At 48.2% G+C, this 11747-nt stretch overlaps 4 protein-coding genes and 1 non-coding gene across 7 annotated transcripts; 2 read left to right on the top strand and 3 right to left on the bottom strand.

The window, feature by feature from the left end:
• Positions 1–203: 203 nt before the first annotated feature.
• Positions 204–285, top strand: FOIG_11735. Its single transcript has one exon. It is a non-coding gene; the product is annotated as a tRNA-Ser (tRNA).
• Positions 286–1035: 750 nt separating this feature from the next.
• FOIG_11734 (uncharacterized protein) lies at positions 1036–3044 on the bottom strand. 3 transcript variants are annotated; one of them, XM_031212300.1, is made up of 7 exons: positions 2978–3044; positions 2574–2863; positions 2341–2486; positions 1903–2227; positions 1524–1613; positions 1226–1477; positions 1036–1172 (listed from the first exon to the last, which is right to left on the bottom strand). In XM_031212300.1, exons 2-7 carry the CDS (start codon positions 2783–2785, stop codon positions 1100–1102), a joined length of 1098 nt encoding a protein of 365 aa, XP_031058277.1. In that variant the 5' UTR covers positions 2786–2863; positions 2978–3044; the 3' UTR covers positions 1036–1099. The 3 variants fall into 3 exon arrangements, with proteins under 3 accessions (XP_031058277.1, XP_031058278.1, XP_031058279.1); XM_031212301.1 differs by lacking the exon at positions 2978–3044 and having other exon boundaries at positions 2574–2890; XM_031212302.1 differs by lacking the exons at positions 1036–1172; positions 1226–1477 and having other exon boundaries at positions 1494–1613; positions 2574–2988.
• A 198-nt stretch (positions 3045–3242) lies between these two features.
• FOIG_11733 (uncharacterized protein) lies at positions 3243–5097 on the top strand. Its single transcript, XM_031212299.1, has one exon. The coding sequence runs from the start codon at positions 3495–3497 to the stop codon at positions 4539–4541; it is 1047 nt and encodes a 348-aa protein (XP_031058276.1). The 5' UTR covers positions 3243–3494; the 3' UTR covers positions 4542–5097.
• A 1574-nt stretch (positions 5098–6671) lies between these two features.
• Positions 6672–9160, bottom strand: FOIG_11732 (uncharacterized protein). The gene is made up of 3 exons (XM_031212298.1): positions 7835–9160; positions 7448–7787; positions 6672–7392 (listed from the first exon to the last, which is right to left on the bottom strand). The coding sequence occupies exons 1-3, from the start codon at positions 9015–9017 to the stop codon at positions 6834–6836; spliced, it is 2082 nt and encodes a 693-aa protein (XP_031058275.1). The 5' UTR covers positions 9018–9160; the 3' UTR covers positions 6672–6833.
• An 873-nt stretch (positions 9161–10033) lies between these two features.
• On the bottom strand, positions 10034–10885 carry FOIG_11731 (uncharacterized protein). Its single transcript, XM_031212297.1, has one exon. The coding sequence runs from the start codon at positions 10746–10748 to the stop codon at positions 10188–10190; it is 561 nt and encodes a 186-aa protein (XP_031058274.1). The 5' UTR covers positions 10749–10885; the 3' UTR covers positions 10034–10187.
• Between the last annotated feature and the right edge of the window lie 862 nt (positions 10886–11747).

Below are 11747 nucleotides of genomic sequence, written 5' to 3'. Positions count from 1 at the left end.
AAAGCATGCTTTCTACACTTGGATTAGTTAGCCTACAGCCATGTCTACACCAGTCCAACTGATACAGGTTAATCACATTGCAGTGGCAGGACTTGTTGACCATTGAACGAAACGAATGAGAATAGCATCAGTCCCCCCTCAGTTTGCTGTGTTTGCAGAGCTATGAACCCAATATTCCGGACTCCCTGACATCCATTACGTAAGGCGCAGTGGCAGAGTGGTCTAATGCGATAGACTAGAAATCTATTCTCCTCGGAGGCGTCTGTTCGAATCAGGCCTGCGTCGTTTGGATGTCTTTTTTGCAGTGTCTTGGTATGCATTTAATACCATGCTTTTATTTTATTTTATGGTCTTGTATTGCAATGAATTGGCTCTATGAAGCTTGCTGCCGCGGTTAAACTGTCATTAGTGGAACGGGGATAAGTCTGTGGAGGATACATGACTCTTGGTTGGAAAACCTTGTATAGATCACAGCTCCTGGATCACTCAGTTGATAAACCAATTACGCTGAGATCCTGATACTCTTGCTTACTGTATGTCTACGAATATGAACAGAAATAATTACGCCAAGAGGTGGCTTTGTTGTTTGATACAAATTGGTGCCCCTTCATGCAGGTCGTCGGAGTTGGCTGCCTTTTACCTCTAGAACAACCTCGATTTTGGAGGCGAAGTCTAAGCCTATTCGTCTGGCACGGCAATAAAAATTGTTTCAACATTGTTTCTCTTATTGGAATTGTCTATCTGAGCATTGAGAACCAACGCCCGAGACATATCGATATATCATGATATTTCCAAGATCAAGGAATTCGGAGATAGTAAGCATTCCACTTCGAACCCATCTTACCAACAACCAACAACCAACAACCAACAACCAACACCAACAAACCGGTTTTCAAACTGCATGTACGAAAGCCACAATCACTGGGATGAAAGTTCAACCAACTGAAACAGAAGTCAATTTCTCGTATACGGGTATCTAAAGTGGGTTTGACCCTTTCCTTCTAGAAGCGAAAACCCCCTTGTTCTCGCCTGAAGGGTCAGCTCACGACATCATTCCACGCAATTCGCTTCTCGCTTCTTGTCCCCAATAATTCTTCGCCTAAGGGAGCTTCATCATGCGTGTCCTCTTGACTTCTGGGCCGTCATTGCCAAGATATCTGAATGTGTATAGACTGCAGATCTCGTCAGTATATCAAACCCAATTGAAAGAGGCGGCTGCATGTACCTCCAGTGAAGGTTGCCGAGTGCGATATTTCGGCATCCATTGACAAACTTTATAACATCCCTGTCAATGCCCTCACCCCAGAACGGCAGATTCGCCAAGGCCATGTGCCATCTTCGGTAGCAGTCATATAACATCTCCCCAATCTGGTCAACGGCTTGCTGATCAGTCATACCCTGATCCTTCAGGATGAAGATGATGTTACTCTCTTCACCCTGGATCAAATCTTTTCGGTACGAGCACAAGTCGTTTTGTCTGCCGTTGTTAGCGGGGAGAATGGAAGGCTTCTGGAAGGTCTTACAATGTGACTAAATCGCAGGTGATTCGTGATATCGCCTGCATCGAGGGATGGTCCATGACGTATTGGGGGATATCGATGCCTTCAGCGAACCTGAATGGCTCAGTTAGTGATGCTCTCTCGCTATGATTGGCTGAGTCCGAGGCCTGGAACTTTCTCGCTCAGTGGCCAATTGGGCGCCAATCGAGTCGAACTACCGTGGAATGATGGCTTGCAGCTTGGCCTGAACAAGGATAGTCTTAGGCGAAGATGAAACCGCCAAAAAAACTTAGAAGAGTTTTCCAACCACGCTTGTGGTCTTTGGTCTTTCACAGTGACATTTACAGTGCAGCGACTGAAACCGCGGATCGCAATCAATAAGATGGTAGGGCACGGTACTTACTCCATGAGCCCAATGCAGGGATAAGCCCCTACGCAACCAGCGCGCATGTCCATGTACTCTTCGATTGTAGGCCTTGTCGCCCTATGCTGGACGCCAACCTGTTGCAGTACGCCGACACAGTACATGGTAAGGTGCTTCTTCCATCTGTACTGTAGACTTGGGCTCGATCGCTCTCTGAAACGCATCCAGCAGGATTGGAGGGTATGTCGCAATGGGTTCTCGTCGGGCGATACTACGGGATGGATATTATCGAGGGTCGCGAGTGTATAGATGACTTCTTCAGCTGCTTTGATGGGGTCATTGGCAAATGTTCCCTCGTCAAAGGCTATTGTTCTGTTAGCGGAAGCCACTTTTTTCAGCTGTGGAATATGTAAAAGCGGCGCGGGCCGTTCTAGAATATTGGAGTCTCGGTTTTGTTTGCTTGTTTGTTTGACTTACGGTCATCGAATGCAAAGACCCATCCATTCCAGTCATTCATCAGTTTAAGTGTTTCGAGGTCAGCATGCGGGGCGCATATTGCGCTCATGTAGGCAATATCAAGCCGACTCCAGATGGTCGCTGTCTTATCGTTCATGCGCAATGCGCTGTATAATAGGGCTGGCTGTTAGCGAGCAATGTCTCAAACATTACCGAGATGGATGGAGCTGAACCCTTCTCCCAAGTGGACTTACGTTTTCAGCCATTCGTCTGATAAAGCTTTCGATGTCTTGTACAAGGGATTGACTTCTGGTTCCACTGCCATAATTGACGAAAACAGCGCTTCTGGAAGTTTAATCCAGTGACCCTCGGGTTCGGCACCGTTGACCGGGTTCAGACAGGCATCTTTTGCTGGTGTGGCTTCTCCAGAGCGGCTGGGAGGCGGTGTGATTAGGCTGGGTACCATTTTGTGTAGGAGGATTTTCGTTTAGGCCGCAAGGCAATAACTTGGACTTTGGGGTAAAGTAGCAAACCAGCTGTTCGCCTACGTGAACGAGGATTTAAGATAGGTAGGCCTGGTAGGGGACTGGCTACTTTTTGAAAGCGCGTGGGAGCGGAAGATACGGGGTTTAAGGGACTTTGCAACTCCACCACTGACCTGCATGTTGGCTCTTGGTTGATACTCACTAGAGCACCTAGTAGGCCTGGTTCTTGTATCTGGTCTGTTTGTCCGGTTTGATTGCAGAAGGAGGACTAAGGTGTACGGCACGACGCTAGAGATGGTCTCCGTGGACGGTTCCGTCTGCTTGCCGGGGATGGTTCCTAGGGGCTGTCTAGACCAGGTTAGTGGAGAGGGGGGGGCGGGGATGTAATAAAAGTGGGAGCTTGGCCAGGGGGAGGAGGGAAGGGGAAAAAAAAGAATTGCCTGCTCTGAACCATCTTCTTGGGTTTATCCTTACATATTGCTGACAAGCAGTGCCGAGAGTGGACTGCCATTCACCTTCCTGACACATCGACGTGCATACGCGAACGAACCAACAACCAACAGACGGACAAACCAACAGCCCGTCACAGCGGTTCGCATTAATTGACTGCCATTGCATTACGGCGTAGCTACGGATACGGTACGGCACTGCACTGCACTGCATCGCATCGCATTGCATCACCATACGAAAATGGCATCCGAATTACGACGACCAAGGATCCAGTACTCCAGACTAAGCACTTCCAAAGACGAGGTCCGTTTCTTGGAGATTGAACCTGCAAACACAGTCAATGACCAAGTCGTCTGTCGCCTCGTTACTCTCCCTTTAAGCCGAGACGTCGAATTCATCGCCATCTCCTCATTACTCGGCGACCCCGCAGACCAAGACAGAATCATTCTCGACCGAAATCCCATTCCCGTCCCCGTCCACATCGCCCTCGCCCTCAAACATGTCCGAGCCGTCTTCTACCCCGCCGTGAGCAAATCGAGTGAGAGTCTGGGCAGGGAGAAAAGGTCACCAAATTGGCTGAGGAGCCTTCTCAGGCATTTCGGCGGGAGAGAGGTGGACAACAGGCCGAAGCTGCGGGTATGGATCGACTGCATCTGCATCAACTCAATGGACTCGAGGGAGAATTCCAAGAGCAGAGTCATCATGTACCACGTGTACCAGCGCGCGCAGATGGTAGTGGGCTGGGTGGGACTCAAGATACCGCAGACAGATCTGGGCATCCAGCTCATCCAAGCATTTGACAATGCTATGCCCGAGACGTGGCAAGAACCCGGCGACAAAGAGGAACATCCTGAGAACTACTCGCCCCATCACGAGTGGGCAATTCCCATTATCCACTTATTCGACCCTCAAAGCGACGCTGCCATTGGAACTGCGGACTTTCTCAACAGGAACTTCTTCCACCGGCGCTGGATCCTCGAAGAGATGGCCATGGCCAGGGTACCGACCTTTTTAATTGGTGATGCGATTGTTTCGTGGAAACAATTGCTACGACTGAATCTTGCGATGGAGGAGTTCAAGGATCACGAGTCAAACGTCTGCCCCGCATCTACAAGGCCCATGATACACGAGTTTCCATTGGGCACGATCCACGCGTTGTTGGATGAGTTTGAGAAGAGGAAGAAGATGGCAAAGATGGAGTCACTCAACAGCACCTCTGTCACAGGAAGTGTCACCAGCGCAGACTCGATAAGCCACCAGGATTCGAACACGAGGTCGATACCATGAACAAAGTGTTACGGAGTAGAAGGGATATCCATGTTTTAGCAGCTTTGATACCGCTTGATTTCTAGCACTTACGGACTTAGTTCACGTTTCTTATGTTTCAATAAATATACCAATTCGTTTCTAGAACCAACAAGTGGGATTCAGAATGGAGCCTCGGTGATAACGCGGACTGGATTCAAGTCAGTTGGTTGATCACCACTATCAAGTGGACACATGAAACGTTATGGCTTGAGATAGGGCCATGCAGCTCAATCGCACTCATTCTAGTTCCCGACCAAAGAAGCTTTTCTGAATCGTCGTCGAAACCTGTATGAAGCGTGTTAACTAAACTCAATATTGATTCCATGCGCTACCGCGGCTACACCTTCTGATGACACTCTGAAGGTTACAACACCGCCTGTCACGAGAGCCAGAACCTCGGTACCGCCAAGCTCAATGTTACCAAGATTTCCAGAAACAGGGTCGTATTCTCAGGCCTTCCCGATCAGCGCAAAACACTGGAGAAAGGTAACAACGGCCACTAGAACAAAAGAGGTCGAGATACCGAATGAAAACGGCTCAACCATGCATAGAGTTGGTGAGAGCTACGCAAACCACCACCATTAACCTTCACTGATTGCATCAGGTGGCTAACCCTGAGACTAGCCCGGAATCCCTAGAGCAACGGCTCTCTTCAGCGGCACGGATTGTTTCTAGCTGCGGGCTGGCGGGTGAGGCTTAGTGAAGGACCCTTGACCTAGCCAGAATGATGTAGCTTCTCTAGCATTGGTTTAACATCTGATACTGACTCGGATCAGTATGACATGACGATAAAGTGGCAATTAGTGTCTTATGCGATGCTTTACTGATCAACAGACGATTGCAAGTAGATCTGAGCCAAATCAGAGCCCGACACGTCTTTTTGCTTGCCATTCAATTCCTTCTGTCCAAGTCTTTGGAGAGACCGTTACCTTGCTAATCAGGGACAGGGTTTATGACTGGGGCAAATTTGCTCTAGCGCAAACGGCTCTGAAAATAGCATGATCATTCTCTGGTGGCTGCTGTTTAGTGCCGGGCTAATGATAGTGAGTGATATGAGGAAATGATAACGAGGGGACATTTCTGCGATCTTTGCGAATTGATGTAATCCATTTTAATATTTAAACGTATTCAGTACGATTAATTAACCCAATCTCATTAGATTAGTATGCCAAGCGACGCGGACACGGACAGCTCAGGCATATCTAATGTTACACCACTAGAGCACCTGTCAAAGGCAGCCCGCAAAATATGCCTGCAATCCATCTGGCTCCCGCCCGCAAAAGGCACTCCAGGACCCTCTTGCTGGGAGCAAGTGGGTATCAGCAACGCGTTGTAGCAAGCAAGCATAGGCTCAATCGTACGCCCTCGTCTAACTAAATAAAATCACTCATCAACGATGGAACACAAACCCCATTACGCATTCGCCGCTGGAGAGTAACATAGTCTTGTCTAGTGTGCCCTGAAAATCCAGGCAGTAACCTTGTAGACTATCCTTTTGCGGTTTGGTGCGGGCTGCGACATTAGTATTACGAATACTTTAGAACTGCTAGTGGTCCTTCTGCAATTTGTTGTTTAGCTCCGGATAGCCTCCGGTCCGCTCCCGCACGTGCCGTTGAGTTTTATATTAACTCGGTGCTGCTCCGGAAAGCATGTGTCTAACCTAAATACTAGTGTTTGTTGTTGGTTCTAACGTTATAACTCTCACCGGTAACTGCATGCTTGAACTTTGTTGGGTTCACCTTGCTTCATGCCGAACTTGCATGATCAGAAAAGTCGGTATTTGGCTGCCAAGTTGTCAGTTGCAGTAGCGTTGACGTACTCAGTCGTAACGCCGAGGCAAGCTCATTTTGGCCACTGGACCGCGATGATATATCATATTTCTGCAATCCTGGCCTGCCATGTGGATAAGCGGGATCCACGAGGTTTTCCAGCCTAACGGTGGACACAATATTTGAGACTCGGTTTGGTGATAAATCGCTGGTTCCTGCTGGAGGCCAGTCTTACGTTTTCTGTCAGCCAGAGTCAGCTAAGATATAGACAGCGGCAATCTCACGTTCAAGATGCAAGACCGGCATGTCGATCCATCGTATGACTTGTCGAATAACAAATGAGGGAATATTCAGCGTGCAGATATGCGTAAGTTGTTACCTAGTCTAGTATAGTGAGCGCTGCATATGTAGATACCCTTTACAAAACCAATCCATCTGATCTGATCTTCCATCCTATCATTTTCCGAGCCTGACTTTCTCGGAGCGATGAGCAAAACGGCGACTAGGACTTTCGGAGCGAATCCTCCAGGACTTGGATGGACTTTCGAATGGATTCCAGCCCCTCCCGAGCCTGCAGATATGCATCTTCCTTCTCTTTAACCTCTTGAGCCATTCGCTTAAGCTTCTTTTTCATCTCTCTCAGTAAGGATTCCTCACTCCAGTCATCATCGTTTTCGGACCTCGACCTTTTCCTAACGCTGCTCTCTCCGGATGCACACTCTGATAGTGGTTCCGCAGGCTGTAGCTCATGAGGTAAGGCCGGCGTTGAAGTTGGATGAGACGATGACTGCTCTTCCGTTCCGTCCGACTCGGCCGAGGAGGTTGAAACATTCGGATTGTGTTTACAAACTTGAAGATGTCTGTTCAGGTTGTAAAGACGTTTGAATGGAGATCCCCCCTCGGACCTCCTGCAGCCTCTGTTAGGGCATGGGAACGACTTTTCAGGGCTGGATGTTGCATCCTTGTGCGCTTCTATCTGGTGTCGGTTGAGAGTGAAGGATGTTGCAAATGTCTGCTGGCATTTCGGACATGCAAAGTAAGATTTACTCTTCTGGCTACCGCTTGCATTTGAGTTTAGCACTTGTTGTGACGCCACGTACGTCTTCCGCTACGTACCTAGCATTTTGAACTCCCTGACCAACCAATGCAACATTAACCGTTGGATTAAATGGCTCTTGGCGGTTCGCATCCCCGTAGGCCTGTAGTATTGGATCTGGGGCGACAGCAACTGGTAGCGCTCCAGTGAAGTCTTCCTTGGCGGGCGTTTCCGTGTTCCCTGCACTGTTCCTTGGTAACACGTCAAAGGACAAAAAGTCTGGATCTTGAGGAGCAGCTTGAACCAGGTAAATGGGATCAATACTGGCCCCAACGTTATCAAACAGGAGACTGTCGATAGTAGAAGGTTGATCATAGCCTGTATTACTAGGTTCAGGCATAAGAACGCTCTGCAGGCCATCTGCTAATTGTTAGAAGTCTCTCTATGAAGAAATCAAGGCATGTTACATTCGTAGTAGGCTGGGCCAGAGTTGTCAAGAAAGTCATAGCCAGCTGGAGCTGGCGAAAAGGTCGGGACAGGCGCGTTAAACTTCTCAGGCTGCAGATCACCAGGACCGATGATGAACATCCAACAGACGCCCCATAGTACCAGCAACGCAGGCAATATAGTCCACGGCATTGTCGTACAGACATGCCGCATATTATTGGGGAACTCAAATATTATCTGAGTTGATGCGTTCCTGCATTTCAGCTCCTCAAATGTGGATCTGAATCTCAAGTTCAACCTTCTAATGATTGACGTGATCAAATCAAACAAGCCCGTAAGAAGTGTGTCCGTGAAGTCTAGTAACGAACTGTATTTTCTGAGGAAGTTGGAGAGGGCGCCAATCAATGCCATGAACTCGACAAACCGTACGCATGCTGGGGTACCTTTTGTAGCTTGCAAAAGTGGTAGTAATCGACTGTTCAGGCGGCAGAAACTCCGTGAACGTAGAGAAACTTCGGACAGAAGCGCTCCGAGGTCGTACTCCTGCGGTTTCTCGACAGAAGAGATGTTGAAGGGATCATCATGCTCATGCAATAACTGGCGATGGAGCGCAATGAGCGCCTGCCAGTTTTCATTGGTGCAATCTGACTTGGCAGACTGAGCATTGTCGACTTCAATGCATTTTGATTCGACCATAACGAGGCCGGCGTAAATGCTTTTGACCTCAGCGACGAGCTGATCGTGGCTGATAGGCCGAGTCTCTGGTTGCCGCATCATCTCTGACTCACTCCCAGGGGCTGGATTTGGAAGGGGATCGATTCGTGTCGTTTCTTTTGCAAGGCGCCTTGGGGCGATTGATGGGCTATCGTTGTTGACACATTTGCTTGGTGATACTGACCCACGAAATCTTGCTGAGCAACGCCTTGGAGGTATCTCATACTTTGAGTCTGCTGATTGTCTTGGCAGCCTATGTTCACTCATGTCGTCTCCCACGTATGCTCTGTGACGCCTGGGCTGTACTTTTCGATGATTATTAGAGTCAGTCACGGGCGTAGCAACCCTCAAGTCGCTAGTCTTTGCTCCTTTCATCTCAGACCTGAGGTAATTTCGTAAAAATGGCTGCTCTCTCCGCGACTGAGTTCGGCGCAGACATTCCGGCTCCTCTCCCGCATCTTGATCATGCCCAAGCTGGGGGTTGGCCATGGGAGGGGGAAGGCGGTAAGCTCTATCGCAAGTATTGCAAAAGAAAAAGAATGTTGGATAAGAAACAGTCTACTCTAAGGTCAGCTCGCTAAGGCGACAACGACTGTTTTAAGTTCACTGAACTTTCGGGAGTGAGATTGAGGGTTTTGAGTTGTGAGGTGCATTTTGGGGTGCAGCGGGGTTGGTTTTGGGGTGCGAGGTGAGGCAATCAGCGAACCAGTTGCCTCACAAACCAGAGCCAATCAAGAATGTTCAAAGACGCCTCATTCACCCCAAGCCCCCAGAAATTGAAACTTCGGGTTCTACAAGTCACGTAATTGGCTCTTCTACAGGGCACATTCTTCCAGAGACAGTCGGGTCGCAATGGGGCAATATCGAGGTGCGTGATACTTGTACATACTTGGAGGTAAAAATAGAACGTACCATACACTATTAATTGAATCATGAAACAATGGACAAAAGCTGTATATGGCCTAAATATCTCACTACCAAAGCCTTGCCAACAAGTAGTAAACACCAACAAAGATATGCTAACTCAAAGTGGACAGCAATTTATCACGACTCAACCTCGAAAGCAGGCTTCTGGTCAGTATGTGTAGCAAAATATCTCCAGAGTCGAAGTCTGAGCAAAAGATTGCCCGTATCCTGCTGTTGCGTTTCATGAATGACGGCAAGGATCTCTCAGATAAGCTTGTTCTGCTTCACAATCACAGCTCACGGGCTCACTCAAAAGTAAAGAGCTACCAGGAGATGAATGCAAGGCTATAGCTATAACTGTTAAGATGATATTGCTTGATCTCTAAAAGGAGGCATTGACTTCCTCTGCTGGCAGTTCTTCTGATTCCTTCAGATATGATCCTTACCAGAATCTATACGTATCTCATATAGTCGTCTTTAATGGGACCACAATTTAAGCCAAGGTCATCCCTACTCTTGCTGCGAATGTTGTTATATGATTCGGAGCGAACTGACCCAACCTTATGATCAAGGTCAACTGAAGAGACATGGTTTAAGAATTGGCCATAATAGTGTAGTGATTAGGTTCACAGAGGGGTTTGCAAGATTATATACATGAAAGGTACTAATAAGGACCCATTATTCAATTCCGTTGACGGCACCTTGGTAAATGCGATCCCATGACGGCAAGACACATCGAGCAGACCGTTCCATCTACTGAGCACAAGCTCCCTTCTTACCAGCCACCCAGCCAATCGCCGGCGCAGTAGCATAGTCATAGGTTGAGACCAAGTAGCAATTGACACCATTATGAGAAAAGCCAGCGCAACCCGAGTCGCCATTACACGCACCAACACATTCGTTCAGAGTCGACAGGAAAGGCGCACCGAAGCCTCCTGTGATGATGTAACCGCATTCTATCTTGAGGGCACCAAAGCACTGGCCGTCTGATGCAAGGCAAGTAATATCCTGCGGAGGTGCCGCAGCCTCTGAGGTCGTTGAGGCTGCCTCAGTGGTGGTCTCTGTCAAGCTGAAGGTTGTCACGGCAGTGGTTGTTATAGTTTCGGCGTCAGAGTTTACCGATGATTCAATGATAGTAGTGCTTGTTGGCTCGGACGTCGAGGTCTCGCTGGGTACTGCGGTGGAAGTAGTCTCAAGGAACGAGGTGGAAAGAGTTGTTTCAGAGAAAACGACTGAAGAACTTTGGGGTTTGCAAGGCCCAGCTACAGCAACGGCAGTGGCCATGGAGAGTATCAAGAAACGAGTGGCGACCATGGTGAAGACCAGTGAATTTAAGCAACTAAATGAGAGACCGAAGAAGACAAGAAATGAGTGAAGGTGAAGGTCAAGAGAAGAGGAACCTGAATGTACAGCAAAGAATCGCCAACCTGCATTTATGGTCTGATTATATTACCCAAAGAGAAATCTCATTTCCACCAAATGAATCTGTGTTAACACTTATAGGGATGCTTGACTGGGGTGGGAAGTACAGTTGCGGAATCGAATTTGACAGGCCAGTGATTTGGTGCAAGCAATTCCGCATTATCTTCCCCCTGTGGCTTGCCACCATTCACATAGCTTACATGGCGAGTAGACGTGACGCTAATGTATAATCACGGACCTCAAATTCAATAGCGCGAGTCAAGCTGAGTAGACTTGCTTTTCAGCAGAGAAACATCGTTATGTAAGCTTAATTAGATACCGTGACTTAATATTGATAGCTGAAGCTTATTGCATATTCGGCTTACACTTGAAACGTAGGGTCCACAATCCTTCCAGACAGACTAGCTAGAAGCCGATGAGGAACATTTCCTTGTAATCAGGACCGCATTTGCTTCGGTAGATAATATTAACATGTTCGGCATTTCACCGCTCACTCGCTCGCTCATACCTTTCTAACTATGGTGAAATACCCATCCTTTCTTTAAAGGTAAGTTCCTCATCAAGCTGTGCACCCTCTTTCGCCAATCGATCCGCTTCAGTATTCCACTCCCGTGGAATCTTCCAAAGCTAAATCTTGACACCATACTCATCCCAACGCTCTACCTCCCCAAGAAAGACCTGTCACATATCCTAATTACTTACAACCGCTCCATCGCTTTTCCTCCAGCCCTTCCGCAGCCATGCTCTAATCCACTCTGTTGCACCTTTGACGACATATTCTGAATCAGTCGCCAGGACAAGAGTGGTGAACCCTTCGCTTGCCCAGTTCCTGTAACGAAGAGCGCCGATGGTAGCTCGAAGCTCTGCTCGGTTGCTGGTTGGGTGGGCGAA

This window comes from Fusarium odoratissimum (genome assembly GCF_000260195.1).
Source record: "Fusarium odoratissimum NRRL 54006 unplaced genomic scaffold supercont1.22, whole genome shotgun sequence".
NCBI classification, from domain to species: domain Eukaryota; kingdom Fungi; phylum Ascomycota; class Sordariomycetes; order Hypocreales; family Nectriaceae; genus Fusarium; species Fusarium odoratissimum.
The sequence above is the reverse complement of the archived record's forward strand: the minus strand, read 5'-3'. Positions and strand labels throughout refer to the sequence as shown.

Bases quoted from the DNA above. Each gene is read 5' to 3' on its own strand.
- FOIG_11731 (XM_031212297.1), bottom strand. From the start codon at position 10,748: ATGGTCGCCACTCGTTTCTTGATACTCTCCATGGCCACTGCCGTTGCT.
- FOIG_11732 (XM_031212298.1), bottom strand. From the start codon at position 9,017: ATGGCCAACCCCCAGCTTGGGCATGATCAAGATGCGGGAGAGGAGCCG. The intron at 7,788-7,834 runs GTAACATGCCTT...AACAATTAGCAG, and splicing joins TGGCCCAGCCTACTACGAAT to ATGGCCTGCAGAGCGTTCTT. The intron at 7,393-7,447 runs GTACGTAGCGGA...CTCAAATGCAAG, and splicing joins CAGGGAGTTCAAAATGCTAG to CGGTAGCCAGAAGAGTAAAT.
- FOIG_11734 (XM_031212300.1), bottom strand. From the start codon at position 2,785: ATGGTACCCAGCCTAATCACACCGCCTCCCAGCCGCTCTGGAGAAGCC. The intron at 2,487-2,573 runs GTAAGTCCACTT...CCTATTATACAG, and splicing joins TCAGACGAATGGCTGAAAAC to CGCATTGCGCATGAACGATA. The intron at 1,478-1,523 runs GTAAGACCTTCC...TAACAACGGCAG, and splicing joins ACCTGCGATTTAGTCACATT to ACAAAACGACTTGTGCTCGT.
- FOIG_11733 (XM_031212299.1), top strand. From the start codon at position 3,495: ATGGCATCCGAATTACGACGACCAAGGATCCAGTACTCCAGACTAAGC.